We start from the raw sequence: 17,963 nt of genomic DNA on the forward strand, positions 1-17,963 counted from the left end.
AGCTGCTGCCCTACACGTACCGTGAATCCTGACATCCCCTCGAAGCCAGCACGAGCTGTCCAAAGCCTCCCCTCCTAAACCCACACAGTTCAGGGGATCCCAAGAGCCGCAGCCCCCGATGAGCTGCAAGTTCCCTGCCTCTGCACCCACCTCCTCTGCAGGACACGCTGCAATTCGGCCCCGCTGCCCCATGGCTTACGGGTTAACAAAGAAACATATGTCCCAGCAAATACTTGCCCACGCGGTGAGAGAACCCTTCGAGGGAAACAAAACATGAACACACACACACACACACACGTATGCCTCAGTGACTAAAGCTAGAACACATTTTAAAAATATACAGCGAGTTTCTTTTCAGGAAGCCTATTTAGGTCAAAGGCGAATCCTCCTGCTAAGCTGGCTGAGGGATAGCTTGAACGCAGCACACAGATGGTTTCTCGTTTATCACCGGCTCATTAACTTTGCACTAAGCAGGCCTCTTTGGTCCAGATTACGTCGTTGCAGTAGGAAAACCCCAGCTCTGAGCAATTCTTCCATCCAGAGCACTGCTTGTGTAATGCACTTCTGACACCGGGCCATCAGGATTGTTTATCTCCATTAGGATCTCTACAGGTGATTATTTTAAGGCTCCAGGGGGAAGCAGTTTTACTACCCAGAAAGTAATGTCACCCTGGTTGTCTCCCCAAAGTGGTGCACATCAGGACAAGCTTGTAGTAAGTTGCTCATGCCAAGTTAATTTTCAGAGTGTTTTCTTATTAAATTCCCCTTTTTGCTCAGCTTTATTTCCAGCCTTTGTTCTCAAGCACATCTGAGTGCGTTTCCAAGCAGTTTGACTTGCTCGGTGCAAGAGCGGCCGCTGCCTCAGGTGCTCTTCAGATGAAGATGTGCTCTCCAGATCACCCAAAGAAAAGTTGGCAGGCTCAAAACCGGCCCTTGCCAGGCATTCCTTATCCTTGGCGCTGGTTTTTAAGTCTTCTCACGGTTCAGCAGGATCTCTGCTTGAAACAGAGAGCAGAAACTGCTTCCACGAGTGAAGGAAGGAAGGAAATATATTCAATCAGCCTTCAAATTTCAGCTGGTCTGGCAGTCCCCAAAGGGTCACCCTAAAACAGTGTCTCCCAGCCTCTGGCTTTGCTGTAGAAATAGTTTATATAGGAACTAACCTTGACAAACCGAGCACATTTATACAGAGCTGGGTACAGTCTTAACGTAAAGGGAGGCCCGTAGGGATACTCACGGTGTATCAGAGGTGCTTGGGTGCCACCTCCTCTTGGACAGAGTAAAAACCATCGACGTGAGAGATGCAGCATCCCTGCAGGGAAAGTTAAGCTTCCCCATCTTGAACAGAGGCTGTGTCCTAAGGTCTTAACTTAACTCTGCAGGCATAACCCATGGCTGCCCATCGTGTATTTGGACAAAGAGGAAATCAGGGATTATCGAATTTAAGGAGTTTTAATTGAAGGCCATGTCAGGTACTATACACAGGTTCCATGGAATATATATATATATAATATATATATATAATATATATATATAATATATATGTAATATATATATATATATATATATATATATATATATATTAATCCAGATATAATATGTCTGAGCCATGCTTTCACATCCCTTCACAATTCCTTACTAGTGGGAATGGCCATGACCTCCCTGGGAGAGCTCTTCAACATCAATGGTGTCATTTAGATTTTGGGACCCTCTTTTCTGGAGGCAGGGGATGGAAAGCTCACCTGTTTGGGGCACTGCTGTCCAGCAAAACGTGGAGTTTCATCACACAGGAAGTTCAAGATTGCATCTTCTCATCCTCCTCCTTCTTGCCCGCACTCCCACATCAGTTTGCGTGGTGTTTTCCACTTGGACAAGTTACGATTACAGCTGTAGATTATACTCCAGCTGTATCTGCGTTACCAAGGTAGTTTGGGGTTTTCACTTGGCATTTTAGCTGGCACACAGGTGTGAACGTTCCTTCCACAATGTGGTTCAAGAATTTGTGAAGGACAAGTGACGGGTTAGACCACCACCCCCAGATTCCCCCCAGCAAAATTACAGGAAGGTTTCCTGAAGCACAAGGGCCTGCAGCAGCTGATGGGCAGGTGGCACACTGAGTTAAATGTACAGGGATGCAGGGGGATTTCAGCACTGATCTGGACAAGGCAAATGACTATGTCCCTAAGGCACAATTCCTCGAACACACAGTGAGTAAGACGAATGAGTACAGAGAGTATCCAGATCTACCTCAAGATCCTCCTACTCCAAATTTTGTAGAAAGGAAGAAAACCCCTTTTTTTATAAAATACAAAACATGGGAGCATATAAAAAAGAGTAATAACTTACTGAGCAGAGTCTCCAGGAATTAGCAAAGCACCCAGTCTTTTTATTACAACATTTATTTTAGTATAGAAGGCACTTACAATACAGAAAGGAAAAAAAAATGATAGGCACCGAAAGTGCAGTTAGAATTAAAATGACAAAGAAACAGTTTACCAGACAAAAAGAGCACCCTTCCCTGTTAACAATACAGCACATGGAAATGAAGCTATTGATGACTAGGTTTTTAAACAGTTAGGGCTTTTTTTTTTTTAATAGAAAAGATAAAGGCTGTTCTACTGTGAACTGAAATTAAAAAAAAATAAAGAACCCCCTCCACACACCTGTAAAAGGAATCGGGAGTTGGTGGTGTTTGCAAACACGGGGCCTTTTAGCTCCGGCACTGGAGGAGGTCCTGGTACATCTCAATGAGGTGAGCAGCCTCTCTCTGCCCAGAAAGCACAGCACCGTGGGTAGTGGAATAATACTTCCTGTGAGTGGCCTCCCCTGAAAACATCACCTGCATCGGCTGGAGAGGATAAGAAAAGTGGGAAAGCTCAGCAGCGCTTACTGGAAAGCACACGTGAGGCAAAAAGGAGACAAAACTTTCTGTGCCCTCCCACATCCCCACGAGATGACACCGGTGTTCACAGGAGTGCTGGTTCTCGAAATCCCGGTGTGGTGAACCTCGGGGAAGGCACAGCACGTCTGCTAATGTCAAGCTCACCCTTGGTACGTCTGCACAGAGCTCTTGGCAGGGCTGCGGCACCATCCCAGCTCCAATAACCTCAGACTCATCTGCACAAGGCACTGAGCACCTAAACTCTCTGCTCTTTCTTCTCTTTGCTCCTCCAAATCATACATTATTAGCCTTTGGGGCATTAAGGATTTATTTTTTCAGGACTGCAACTTCAGGAGCCAAGACACCCCAGGGGGTGAGACAGTGTCTTAGCTCACTCAATAGTTAGGTGCTTGACGAAATTGCTCCTAACTCACTTCTGAGGCAGGGATTTCAGATCTTCCCTGAGAACTAGAAAGAGATTCCCAAAGCTCCTGTTACCCATTTTAACACATTTCCATGCTGAACAAAGTTGCATGGTGGCTCTGGGTGGAGGAAATGGACTGGACAGCTCCTTGGAGGCTGGATATTCATCAGCCACTGCCTCTGGATTTGGACGCAAAGCCCTGAATGACGGGGTGAGTTTGGCTGAATATATCGCTGCTCATTAGCTGAGCTGCAGCAGCTATCTCCATGTGCACTCTTCGCTCCCAGAAATCAAAGGCAGCACCTGAGGAGCAAATTCACTGTCCCCTGCAAATATATGAGTCCCCTAAGGCAAGGACTGGATCTCCCTCACCCTCTACTGCCAACACAGAAGGATTTCCTAATATGCATCTCCAAAACGTTCAGACCTAGCTATTACCAGGGGTCATGTATTTAATGCTGAATATTCAGTGTATGCCTTAAATCAGAATAAACTGTGCTTTCCTAAGGAATTTTAAACTGGCCAGTAAGCCAACGTACATTAAACACAGGGATCATGATTCCAAAAGCCACGTGGATGCCCAGCTCTTGATACTTTCGGAGAGAGAGGTGGGAATCCCTAAGGTGTTGGGATTCCTTAGTGACCTCCAGTCACTAAGGAGGTAAAATCCTATATACATCATTTGTCCAAGGGGGTATGTATAAAAAAATGGAAAACAAGCTATTGGAGGCCCCTCCAGAGACAGTCTCTTTCAACCTGCCTCCCAGGAAACCCACTGCCCAGTGTCATGTTAGTCTTCTTGCCACAGAGCTGATTTGGGCCATACTTACAGTAGTTTTGGAGCTCTCAGCATAAGGCAGTGGCTTAGCGAGTTTCTCTACATCGGCCCCGCTAGACCCAACTTGGGTATAGGAGTAGGATCCACGGAAGTTGGGATTGCTGCCCCAGGAGGACCGCAGGATCCGGCGAGGTTTCGGAATGTTTGGATTCCCTGGGTGGAAAGCAGAAGGAGAGAAAAAGTGAGACCATGTCCAAGAAAACATCAGTGCAAGTTGTGGAGTGGCATGTATTTATGGAAAATAAATCCTGGCAGAGCCTACAGGCTACGGGGAAGAGGCCCTAAACCAGATCTCCTTTCTGTTGTTGAGCTCCAGGTATCTAAATAACAGAAATAGGATCCCTTTCATTTCCAGTCATCTCACCTGCAGCCTTCCATTTTGGGAAAGACTGTTAAAACACAGATGTCCCTAAGAGACTGGGGAGCTCCAGGGAACCTTGGACACATTCTGGGTGAAAATACAAAGCATTTCCTCCTCTCATTTACCTTGGCGAGCCTGGCGGTGACCGAGTGTGGGATTCGTCTCACCTAATTTTAGGTATCTAACTGGGTGCCCAGTCTAACTAGGATGTTAAGGTAGTCCTGTAAGAGGTGCACCTCCAAAAAGGTGCAGAGATAAGGTTAGAAGGCAAATCCTCAATATGCATAGGAAAACCTGTCAGAAAGTTCTCAAAACTTGTAGAACTCACTCTAACAGCTACCCAGTCACCCCACAAAATGAATATAAAATCCAACAGAACCATTTTGTGGAATGCACGTGGCATGGAAAGAAGGATTATGATGCTGGAAGAAGGGTTTCTAGATTGCTGTAAGTTTTGCACCAGGATGTAGGACTTGGAGGTGAGGGGCACTTGAGTGAACCAATGATAGCGGCATCATAAGCAACTGTCCCCATCCCAAATGTACAGGAGCACATGAGATCCAAGAGTTGTAGCCAAGGCAGTCCACCAGCTGTTGCCTCAAGAGCCTCAGGTAGACTGAAATAAGGATTGTCACACTTTGAACAGCTGGTTTGAGTCTGCCTCAGTGTCACTGACCGAGATTTTGTTGGTGTCCCATGATCATATCTGGCCTGGCAGGAGATGAACGGGGAGACAGGCCATGGAGAAGTGCAACGAAGAGAAATTCTGTATGTAGGAGAGCTGAGACTCTAATGATTTATAATGATTTATAACGATTCATAATGAAATTAGTTATAGTTATTAGTTTATAATGAATTAGTTGTGCCTTTTGCTCCTTAAAATCAGGAGCAGGTTATTTCCCTGGTCCAGCTACTGCTTTTAGGAGTACGGTGTGTCTAGGAGAGCTATGAAATATAACACTGGAAACAGCAGAGGCACCTGGATGGCTTGCTGGAGCACACTGGGAACACTTTCCAACCACTAACCCGCAGATCAAAATATGGTACAGTCTAGCAAATAAATACTCCCTACAAACAAAGTACATCTTACAAATGGATGTTGTTTCAGGAGTGAGAACTTAGCATAACAAAGCCTCTAAAAGACGCTCCTCCAAGAATGATCAAAGCAGGACTGCCTGGGATGGAAGTGAAAAGCCCAAGGGAGTCAGAGAACAGGGAGCTCTCAGACGCGTCAAGGAAATAAGTTACTGCGCTTGATTTTTAAGGGCTGTGGGAAAGCCCAGGAGAACACACCATGAACGCCGTTAGACAACACAGCACCAGGCAGGGCCAAAGCAGTCATCCATCACATTGCACTACAAAAAAAAACAACCACACGCTGTATTTTCAAATAAAAGGAGTCTCTGCAGTGGGCTGTTGATGCCTCTTCTGTAGCTAGTTGTTGTTCTTATGTTCCCCTGCCACGATACCTGGAAGATTTTCGCTACAGGAGTCAACGTGTAAGATGGTGATATAAAGATGATTAACGATAGGAACACACAGTGTTACAAGCAATGAGACAATGGCTTGACAGATAAGGAGATCTAAAAGGCTGAAATTTGTTAACAAAAGCATTTGTGGGGTCACCAGCCCAATCAACAACTGTACAAATCCATCAGTATTTAATACAGGAGTCATTCAGACTGGTAAAAGCAACAGCTTTGCATCTCTCTAGTGTTTCCCATGGATGTCCAAGTATCATGTATACACGGAGGCAAACAGAAGCCTTCCCAACAGGTAGTTATTCCCCACACAGCCACTTCATCCCACCAGAAGCAGAGCAACATGGAGCATGGGCAGAGGAGCCTGGGTGCATTATAACCCAGCCGTACAGCTCCCAGAGCCAAAGTCAGCATCCCTCCCTAGCACCACGCTGCGTGGGGCACACATACCAGCTCTCCTGAACTCCCTAAAGGCCCTGCCATGAGGTTCTCCAGCACATCAGAGCACATGAGCGTGATGGAAGCGTCTCCTGTGCAACTACCATCCTCGTGCACTCCTGAATTTATGCGCTTTTTTTAGGTGAGGAACACATTATTTTGGTGGTGGAAAGCTTAAGGAACACCAGTTAAGTTATCTGGTCGTGTTTGACCATGGCCATAACACTGGTCATGTTATCCAGCTGCTTCTAAGACAAAAAAAATTAAGAGACTTTCCATTTCTGTTGCACCCAGATAGGAAGACCTTGGTTAAAGGTCACCCAGGAGCACACAACTGAAGCTCTGATTGTGAACATGTTTGCAAGACATGAACCACGAAGACCGGCAGGGCCAGACTCTTTCAAGAAATACAGTTAATTGGACTTTCTCAATCTGCTTTCAAATGGATGTGTGAACATGTGCCTTTGCCTACAGATAGAAGTAACAATCAATATAAATGTGGAAACCTGTAGAACTGAGCACACGTTCACTGTCCAAACAGAGATAAAATGCCTAAAAAAGGACCTCAGCCTTCACTAAAATAGGAGGACACGTATTATTATGCTGCTGACTCCCTCTTGTGAAGCTATGGGAGATAAATCCAGGTGCCTCAACTAATCCCCTCTTCATTCAGCTCTGGGAGATGTGGCTACATAGATTTACTGGTTATGGGACTGATTATGATAAAGTGGATTATCATAAAATCGGCTCATATTGATCATTTAAGACTCCCAAATTTAGATGTCTACCTGAGAGCAGGGCGTTTAAAATCCCACCAAGAGCAACAGAGATCTATGGTACTACCCACATCTTAGTGTCTATAGCCACAGAGAGACATGAGGATACCCCAGGCATCCACATTGGGCTGGAGGTATGACACAGACCTTAAGAGAGACCTGTTCCCTTCTAGAGAAATAGCTGGAGGACAGGCAGGACTCCTCAGGGCGTCTCCAGCCTCAGCTTGACAGATCAGTGAGCCCTTCAGATTATCATCATCATCAATTACTGCCTTCTGGCTTCTCACGCTCGGAGCTTAGCCAATGAAGAAACCAGAGCAAGACTTCTAATTGTCTGAAGGCATCCCGTTTAATCAGATTTACAGGGATGCTGGGCTTTTCAGCCATCCAGTTGTGAAGGGCTGTAATTGTCCACGGTTCTTAGGCTAGAACAATCCCAAGAGCTTTTCACAGCAAAGCCAGATAAGCCCCAGCACTAACCTGCGAGAGAAATTTGAGGTCACAGAGGTATATCACCTCTTGTTACAGAGAAATCCTCAGAATAAAATAACACTCGGTCTAAACGAATGGATTTAGCATAGGATGTTTGTCCAACATCCTTTGAAGCCAGTGGAAAGGCTTCCAAGAGCAACGGGCCAGCAAAATATAGCTGCAAATGGGAACCCACGTTGCTAAAGTCTTAACTGGAGAGCAGGGGGCTTTCATGCCCAGAACACGAAAGCTACAAAAGGTGAAGTGAACATTAAATGATTCATACAACCTATTTTCATTACTGAGCATAAGGCCCTCTCTGTATTCAGTAGAGAAAGTCTTCTTCAGAAGATGTCCCAGAGCAGCAGGTGAGGAGTGGGAGCCCTGAAGTACCTTATGGAAGAGGCTCTCCTTCCATTGAGCTTGGGATCCTCAGGGGACAAGTCTCCCAACTGAGCTAGCTGACTAACAAGACGTTGGGTGATAGGAAGCACTTTAAAAGCTGGGTTTGGTGGGGCTACATGGACCAGAGGGGCCGGGTCATTTTCAGGAATGACTACAGTTGGATCACAGATAAAAGGTTGCTTTATTCCCCTCTCCAAAAAATAAACTGCTGGAAAAAGCTACTGCTGATGGCAGTTCTAGAACATTTCGCTTTGAGGACTTCAAACCATGATCATTTGCTAAGGAAAGGAGCTCCCTGCTGTACAGACACTCGTGTTATTTCAGGCTGCCTGGCACCTGGCCCACGTCAGCCTCGAGGTATTGCTCCTCCTGTGAAGTCCCTAAGGAAAACAGGGGAGCAAGGGTAACGGGACAAACCGAAGTACCTTAGCAAGGCCATCCTGGAAGTCAGGTGAAAAGGTTTTCCACAAACTAACAAGCTTATTTTCCAGCAGAAAGTGGAACAGGTCATGTTGTGCAATGGGTGCTCCAAGGACAGGCTTTCTTCCTGCAGTTTCGAGCAGCTGAGGGGATCTCTCAGCTCATGAACGAAATGTTCATTGCACTTTCTAACCTAAATTTCTCCAGGGTTAGATAACCCGGGATCAGCAGAAGGTTGAGATAGAGCTCACACTGCTGAAGAGCCTGATGGACAGTGACCAGGTGCAGTATCAGCTGGAACAGCAACTGCAGCACATACTGATGAGCCAGTGCCAGCATATTTCTGTCCCAGGAGGAAGAAAGGGACATCCAACACATGCAAACAATAACAACAGCAAAGGAGCACAAGAAGGAAGAGGGAGAGTATACTCCATTCTGCCAAACTAGGACAGACCCAAAAAAAACAAAGTCCCACGGGTAAATTGAGGTGTTGTTTTGTTTTGTTTTTTAAAAAAGGGGTTAAGCAAGGAAAGCTGCCACACACGAGGTTGTTTATACTCTCTGGGAGATGTCAGCACTAGAAATACTTGGCCCTAAAGAGAAGGGCCTCCTGCCATGCCTCCGTGGGGCAGCAGCTGGCCTGCTGAGGCCAGGAGGAACAAATTCGTGTGTGTCGTGCAACCGCAACGTAACGTAGGGATAACTCACGCCGCTGAAAACACGCAGCCCAGGAAGCAGGAGCTGCCCAGAGCCCAGCACACACTGATTCATCGTGCTTCTCTGCAGGCTGCGGGGGAGCCACGGGCTCCGCATCCACCCCAAACGCACCGCTGAGCAGACCGAGACAAGGATTCCGTTTTGGTCCCTGCAAGAGGGTTTTCGAACATGCAGTCTAGCCTATGATTCCTAAAGAGAGTAATAAAATGCAAAACCTCTTCTGGCAGTAGCCAGTTAGGCGGGTAGTCCTCAGCTTCCAGGTCCCTTGCTCTAGATCTCTGCATTGTAGGCAGCAAATGGTCTGTAAGCACAGGGGGAAGCTACGCTTGCGAAGGCAAATTTCTTCAATTAACTGGAGGTCCGTGGACAAGAGGTAAGGCTGGAAACTCACTGGGTGCTGAGATTTGGCTTACACGAGTAACAGACAGATATAAATAGGTTAATCACGGGACCCGTCCCTAGAATAGCATAAAATGCACCTAATCTGGAGGACACTGCTCTTACAATTGCGTATAATTTGTGATTAAATAAACCAGAGGATGTGGGATCCTCAAGCACTTCAGCCCACCGCTTCCTGAGCTGGTTATCAGGTCCTCTGTATAAATAGCTTCCAGGTACACCCAAGCAGGAGGTATGCTAGAAGCACTTGCCCAGCCCATTCACAGGGACATAATATGCCAAAGAACTAAAAATTCCTCTAGCGTACTTCCTTCCTAGTGGTTATTCAACACCCAAGCCCCACTCTCCCTCTCTTCTCCACTCACCAAATGAACCAGAGCTTGGCTGACCTGTAAATTTCCGTAGCATTTCGGTGCAGGTTTCCGCCACAGTTTCATCGTCACACTTCTCCATGATCAAAGCCTCTTCTCCACAGATCCAGCCACTCAGCACGTGGCCGTACCGCTCCGGTGGGTAGAGTACATCGAAGCTGCAGATCTTCTTGTACCACAGGTCCTCGGGATAAGTCAAGCTCTCACTCTCCGCCTCATCTTCCCAGACAAACTGGATGCTGTTGCATTCAGAACTCCAGAAAGGCTCTTCAAACTCCAGGAAAATCTTGTCGGTTGTGTTGATTCCTAGCTTCTCAATGGCCATCACTTTCTCCTCGGGCAAGCGGGGATGAAACAGGCTCTCGTGGCGTTTCTTCAAGACTCCCAGGGACACAGTCACAATGACGTGGTCGGCTGGGATGAACTCACAGTCCTCGCACTCCACGAAGACATCAGAGCCCTTGTCCTCCTCGGGGAGGTCACTGTTGTGGTCAGCCACCCTCTCGATCTCCTTGCTGACCGACTGGTTCCAGTGGATGCACTTGACCGGCTTGCGGAGCTGAATGACGGACTCGGGAATGGAGCGGGCCAAAATCTCCACAATTTTTATGAAACCGCACGGAATGATGTGGTGAGCCCCGGGGATTTCGGTCCATTCCCCAAATTCGCTGAGCGAGACTTCGTCCATGCTGTGGGAGCTGCTCTCGCAACTCTCTACCTAAGGAAAAGCAAGACAGAAGCGACATTGCCACACAGCAACCCACGGGGTCATTCTGCCTCAGCACAACGTTGCAAGGGCAAAGAGCGGACGCACAAGCTGGGAATCCTGAATCCCCCCCTTATTGTTGCTAGCAAATAAGTGTTTTGCAAGACCTGAAGAAATCTACCCCTTAGCCTTGCTTCCAATCAGAGAAACCACTTTGTTATGGTCACACACTGCATCAGCCTTGGTTGTACTGGCTGTGATTCTATCAGACACCGTTCAGAGATGATGTATCTGCTCCTGATGGTAGGGGGTTACAGTTCTGACTGACTCCTAGCATCTAAAAACCCTGAGCCCTGGCCAGGGACTTGCTGCTTGATGCTCCTACAACAGCAGCTGGAGCTGTGATAATCGGATGCTCTTCCCAACGTCAATAAATGTTCCCTTGAGGAGCCATGAAAAACTTTTGGCAGCTCTTTCTGCTGTCTGCAGCTTTCAACATACTGTCAAACAGTCAGCAATCAGCAAGCTAACTGTCTGCAGAAGGTGGCAGGACCCGACACAGAAGGAACTGAAGGAGACAGAAAAGAGAAATACCAAGATGTGAGACACCTGCATTTGATTCACTTGGTGTGATTATCCAAACTTTAGATCCAGGACCTGTAGGTTAGCGTTAGCAAGAGCATTAGACATAGATGCAGCTTGCCCTGGAACAAAGGCAGGAAGTTTGGTCTGTCTAGTGGTAAGTTCCTAATGACAATACTGACGGATGAGACATAATGATGTTAAAATCTTCAAGTCACCAGTCATAATGATTCCCACACTGTAATCCTTTAAGAATTTTAGGCAAAGGGAATATTACAGTCCCATGCCTTACTCTTTGGCCAATTTTCCGGGCCTTTTCATGCTTTCATGACAGTGTTTGGAAGCCTGGCAAGCCCAGACCCTCACCCTGTGGAGCACCCTGATGCAGGGCAGGAATCTCCGTGCTGAGCTAAGACATCATGCAAACAAGTCAGGCTGCTTTTTAGGAAAAGGCCAAAGTTGTAGAAAGTAGTTCAAAGGCTGCTTCTGATGGCTGGGGGTTATTTCAACCATGAAGGAAAACTGAAAACCAGTTAAGAGGGAGAAAAACATGCAACTACCAAGACCATACTTCATCAAAGATAGCAGTTAATCCCCCTTCTCTCAGCAGCTACTCTGATCTGATAGCCTTAAGTATCAGCAGCTTTGTTGCTCTCAGGTATTTACACATGAGAAGGGATTTGCAGGAGTTGCAGAAAAGTCTCTGGCTGTAGCAACCTGTAGCCACCACAGAAATAACCAACAGAAAAAAACAGAGGCATATCAAATGGCTAACATCATCTGCATGGGTAAGGTTACAGGGATAACACAAGAAATAACCAGCCTCTGTGTTGCAGCTCTGGAGATGCCCTGGTAGACAAGCTCTTGGGTTAGGACTCTGAGAGATCAGAACAGTTTCGGGATGCCTGGGCTCAAATCCCAGCTTTATCACAGACCTCCTGCGAGAGACTCTTTAGGTCTTTATCTGTGTTTCAGCTTCCCACCTGTAAACAGCAACTACCACATACTTACCCACGTCACAGAGTGCCGCTCGGCTCCCCTGCCTCATTTCATAAGCCTTTAAGTCATTATAATTGAAATAGGAAGGACTGTTACACTTTACTTGTGGAGTGCTTGATGCAGCATTAAGTCCTCATCCCACAGAGATCTCATCTAGGCCAAGGCATCAAGGAGATAAAAAGAACTAGGGAAGCCGTGAGGAAAGATGATTAGGACATGGGTTTATACAAGCTACCTTTGACTTTATTGCTTTACTTTCGAAATGCTTTCCAGGGATTTCTTCAACAAATTACTAGTGTTGAAGTTACATTTTTTTCTGGTGTCTGAGATATGGGCAGAGGCAGAAGAGGGTAAAAGATACTCAGGCAGGATCAAGAAGTCCCTGGTGTAAGGCACAAGACTGTGCATTACTAGAACAAGCTGACAGTAGAGTAGCTTCAGTTGATAAGAAGACCTTAAATCACACTAGAATATTTAACAGGGCCTAGGAAATCCCGTTCTAATTAGAAAACTGGAAGTTTAAGATAAGAAAAAAACAGTGAATGCATTATTCCTACAGCCTTAGCATATGCCTCAAGAGGAGAAGTTGTTGACACAAACAGGAACTGCCCCAGCAGCCAGAGCCCACAAAAATCAATTTCTCAGTGATAAGCAAGGCTTTGCCAGGTCTCTGAGGTTGAAGATTTGTCTGCCCTTAGTAAAAAGAAATAAGCAACAACGTGCACACACACCTTAAGGTACTGCTGGATCATGGCTAGTTTCAGCCTCTTGACGGCCTCTGTGTCATCCGGATCGGCCTTGACACGCTTGCGGACCACGTCCCGTGTAAAGACGCCCACGCTATTCTGGCTCTCAGCATTGACTGGTTTACCTCGTTGGAAGAACTCCTGAGTCAGGTTATAGACCTGCAAGAGACGGGACAGGAGGTGGACAACGTGACTCACAGCAGAAGCCAAGCCCCGAGCAGGATGGTTTTTCCTCCATCCCAAACCAGCAAGTTCAGGTCGCCTTCCCTTGTAAACCTCAGAGATCAGCTTTAGCGGCCTCTTGTGCCCTCTGCTCCAACACCGTGTCTAGCTGCATCCACAGCTATGCTGGTCAGACGGAAGAAAACAAGACTTCCCTCCAGGCAAAGATAATCACCCTTACTCACCTGCAACAATCTAGTCACCATTAAGTCATTATATAAGCTGCTATTAAGGTCATATTAATTTAAGTGTGTCCGTTCTATCACTTGCAGAAGACCAGCTGAGGCAGTCCTGCTATTTTCCAAAGCGAAAGCCTGTTATTCAGCCAGCTGTTTAGATGTTGCAGCTGGATCAGCAAGCCAGGCAAGTGCAGGCTGCACAGCACCTCTACAGAGACAGCCTGGATTTGCTAGGTGTTATTTCTAACTGTTATAACCTAACTGCTTTACGATAATGCCCAGGAATCCACCAGGTTGGGGGAAATCAGTTTCATATTTAGCTTTCTGCTGTCCCCCAAAAAATAGGAAATAAGTAACACACACTCAGAACAGGAATTTTGTATGCAAAATCATCATTTTACTTGATGAGCACAGGACAGGCACAGATGCATGGGAGTAGCCCCCACCCAGTCAGCCTGAGCAGGACCTACAAAAAGGTCTCTTCCTAACAATATTCTTCTTTGAAGGAGATCCTGACATTTTTAAACCCCTATTTTCCATTATATATCACCTATTTAAAAGCAAGCAAACAGCTATCCACCTTGGCCACCTGCTTGTGGCTGTCTGGAGTAAATCAGTGCTTAAGCCTGTAGGATTCCCAGTAGAGCCTGCAGTTGAATCACAGCCCTTCATTTCCACGTAAAAACTCAGAGGAGTCTTTTAACAGAGGAAAGTTTTTAAAAGGTGCCTCCCAGAAGTGCAACTCACCCCGTTAATAACTTGTTTCCCCTACATGAGTCACCTTCTCCTCAGTATCATGCCACAGGGGTGCACAGTTCTCTTACAAGTAGAGAGGCATGATCCCTGCTCAGTGAGTTTTTCCTGTCAAAGATGGTTTGACTAAAATTTATGATCTTTATTTTTTTGGAGACACATAATTTGGGCATACTGAAGATTTCAACTTGAATATAAATGCCTGGTAGGAGGCTAGCTCTCCTCCAAAGGCTCCTAGAGCTTCTCATTCTCTTTTGAAATGGCTAATGAACAGTGTTCTAATTTACTCCCATCACAATGCTCCCCATAAGCTTGATTTTCTCTGGGGTTTTATAAGTAAAGTGAATTTGAGGAGGTAGACTGGAAGGATGATGAGGAAGAGAAGATACTGAGAGAAAACACACAAGAGCAGTGGGAGCAGGTCTGTGAGTGAAAGGAGGAAAGAGAGTGGACGATGAAAAGCAAGGGACAAGAAGAAAATTGAAGAAGAAAATAAGTGAAAGAGAGACAAAAGGTAAAATAAACTGAAAGAGCAGAGGAGAAGAAATCACAAGAAGAATGAGTGGAACTGCTGAAGACATACAATGCAGACTTGGACATGGAGCCTTTCCAAGGAGATTTCCAGGTAGGAAAGGTGGAGACCAATTCCCTTTATGAAATGAAGGCTTCCAGCAAAGGAAAGGAAATGGTGTCTTCTCTATCTCACAATGCCAAAAGCTCTTTGGCAGTTTCAGCAACCCATGGTTCTCAAGTCTTCTGACTTCCAAGGCCCAGACCACTTCCAGCAAGCACAAGCTGCACAAACCTTGCATCAGCACAACATAGCTCAGCTTCCCTAAGCCGATTGCACACTCTAAGCAGATAACACATTCACGAGACAAGCAAAGCTGTGTTAAAACCCAGCTTCCACTTGGCCAGAAGGATAAGCAAGCCATGGCTATGTTTTTATTAACCACTGGATTCTCCATTGCCCTACAGAGAAAAGAGCAGAAAGACCCCAATCCCTGTGCTGTGAACATTAAGCCTTTCCTGTCATCCCATCAGTCAGAAACTAGGTAATCATGATTCAAAGCCAATTGAAAGGTTATAATCCTAAAATGGATCCACTTTGGCTTTTCTGTTTTCTTTCTGGCCAGCTTTGGGGCACCCACAACAGGGGTCTGTGAAGGGAACGTGGGCTCCCCCAAGATGTCCTCCTCATTACCTACTGGCTTCCACCTCCACGTGTTTACTACCTACGTGCTCATCTACCACAGGAAGAGGCAGTCCCTTAGGAAGCACAAATCTAAATAAAGAAGCTTCTCCGAACCGAAGGAGCTCAGGAAAGCACATCCCAGGCCACGCTCCTTCCTGTCAGTGCCGGTGACGATCCGTAGCATTGTCTTTTTCTCGCTTGGCTTAAAAACTCGAGTGACTTAATCCCCGGTCAGTAAAAAAACCTTGATGGAGATAGGTCCTTGCTGTTACTAGGCCAGACATCTGTCGGTGCAATAGAAGGGCAGGGAGGGACCAGTGACCTCCTTTGGGCCTGCTTCATCCCGTACTGCAAGCCCAGGCACTGGACTTTAATGGGAGATGGCACGAAGCCCAGCACGGGGTGGGGAGGCAGAGGGGGGAAAACTTCGTGGTTCCTTGGCTGCAGCCCTCCCCCAGAAACCGTGCAGCACACAGGAGAAAGCTGACTGATAACGAGGCCATTAATTAGCTGATTGTTAAAGGGAGGGTTCCTGTTAAGCAGGCCTTTAGGGACCGTGGCCTTACTGAAAAGCCTCCGTAAAAAGAGGCACAGTTTCTAAACCAGGCCAGCCGGTACACTGTGAAACCCTTGGGAGCAGCGATTTTTCACCTGCATTTAACTAGCCAAACTCACCACCCCCCTCCCACCCCTCAGAAGTATCTGGGAGTTGGCCATAAATACCTGTTTGCAGAGGAAAATGAGGACTTAGCAGTGACAGAAGGGCAACTCTGAGATGGGCTGGCCCCATTTACATTTCCCAGCTGCGGACACAGCCCTCAGTGGCCGCTTTCCCAACCCTTTTCTTTGTGGGTCACGCAGACGTGGCATAAGCAGAGTCCTAAATCCCTCCCAGCCCCAGGATTCCCAAATTACCCTGGCAGGAGTGGGGAGGAAGGTGGGAAAATTACAAACACGCATGGCATGGGCATCACACCCCCTGGGGAACCACCTTCCACAGCTTTTGCCCCTTCCTTTGAGGTGTGACCAAATGGACTGAGGATGACCCTGAGCAGTGCCAGCCCTGCAAAATACAAGGTCTCTGAAGGATAATCTTAAAACAACAGTGGCTGGAGAACTGTTCTGCCAACAGCAGGCTTGATGCCTTTTCTCCCGGCGGTTGGAAATCCAGGGAGCTGCTCTGCGGGACTGGAGGCCTTCCCCCAGCTCATTTTCGCCAGTGCTCTCATGTTGGAGGATTCAGGTCAGCGTGGTCACAAGCTCATGATAGAACTTGACTGACCTCGATTCAGTGCACCAGCTTCTCACTTAAGGCAGCCTCTCTTAGGGAACTTTCTGCTATAGAAATGAAGCCTGCTCAGCTTCCTTGTAACCAAATAAAGGCTTCTGTGAGGCATCCCCACGGCTATTAAAAATCCAGGCTACTGCAAACAAAAAGAAGCAAAACTTGTAGAGAAGCAGAAGCCAGCCAAAAAAAGATTGGATAAGTGCCTGGAAAAGAGTAAGGACTCTCCAAATGAACTGATGAGGCAAAGCTGAGTGGTAATGGGGTGCTCGGCCTTTCACAGCAGGGGAATTCAGTGTACAGAGGGACAGACCTCACCTTGGCAGGCTCCAGCCTCAGTGACTCCACATACGCAAGTGAAACACTCAAGGGAGATGCTCTGCACTTTGCATGCTCTTGAATTGGGTGTCCAAATGACAAGATGACTGGGACTAGAGAAATGCAGGTGGAGAAGCAGAGCTGGAGGCATAGGCTAGGGCCCAAGCACACGAGTGAGTGCCTGGGAAGTGAGCCGGCTGTGCAGGGGAAGGCAGGCACTTGAACCTGTGTCAAGTTTAGCCCCTGTTCATTCAGGACTACATTTTCCACTGTTAATGCCAGTCCTTGATTAGGCTTTACATACATCATGTGTTTGCTGCTTTTTTTATGTTTTGTAATTTGGGACAGTTTGTGTCACAGCCTTTGCTATCTAAGCCTCTTCTACAGGAGATGCAGGCTGAGAGATGACACAAGATGATGTTGGGACTGCTAGCAGCAGGCTGCCCAAGGCTCTGAGAAGGAGCTGGGAGTTCCTACGCAGCAGAGAAGGAGTCTGACCTCAGGGCCCGGTGATCTGTAAAATGGCTGTTTATGCTGGACAGCTTTATGATGTTGTAACACCAAAAATCCCACCTCAAAAATGTAGAGAGACAGAACTGAAGACCAAATTTCTACCAACAACAATAATAATAATGGAATGGAAATGGACTCTTAAAAAAAAAAAAAAAAAAAAAAGCTGTGGTGGAAGAAAAAAATAGAAATGCACCAGGCTGACTCAGCACATGTAAACAGAAACATTCTTTGCAATTTATGCCAGAGGAAAAGGTTCCCAAAGCTGCATGCCTGCTGCACATGTTTCTGTCTTCCAACCCACTGTGGCACTTGTACTTCACACAGTCTTTTTAACTGGTGTTTTTCAGGAGATCACACAGACCACCTTAATTCCCATTTTTCCTAAACAGAGGAGGGAAGAACAAACAGTCTACTGTCTTAAATCACTAAAGATTGGTCATTCTGACACCCCAAAGAGGCTGGAACAAGAAGCTAAACAAAACT

The 17,963-nt window shown here is 46.6% G+C and overlaps 1 protein-coding gene across 4 annotated transcripts in view; it reads right to left on the minus strand.

Moving 5' to 3' along the window:
* Window positions 1–2,381: 2,381 nt before the first annotated feature.
* SMOX (spermine oxidase) overlaps window positions 2,382–17,963 on the minus strand; it is a 73,736-nt gene continuing 58,154 nt past the window's right edge. For all 4 annotated transcript variants that reach the window (XM_040555341.1, XM_040555340.1, XM_040555343.1 and 1 more), the window contains 4 exons: window positions 13,001–13,174; window positions 10,001–10,700; window positions 4,136–4,296; window positions 2,382–2,848 (listed from right to left, as the gene is read on the minus strand). In XM_040555341.1, the coding sequence (XP_040411275.1) occupies window positions 2,711–2,848; window positions 4,136–4,296; window positions 10,001–10,700; window positions 13,001–13,174 (1,173 nt within the window). In that variant the 3' untranslated portion in view covers window positions 2,382–2,710. The remainder of the gene's footprint in view (window positions 2,849–4,135; window positions 4,297–10,000; window positions 10,701–13,000; window positions 13,175–17,963) is intronic.

Source organism: Cygnus olor, chromosome 4 (genome assembly GCF_009769625.2).
Source record: "Cygnus olor isolate bCygOlo1 chromosome 4, bCygOlo1.pri.v2, whole genome shotgun sequence".
NCBI classification, from domain to species: Eukaryota; Metazoa; Chordata; class Aves; order Anseriformes; family Anatidae; genus Cygnus; species Cygnus olor.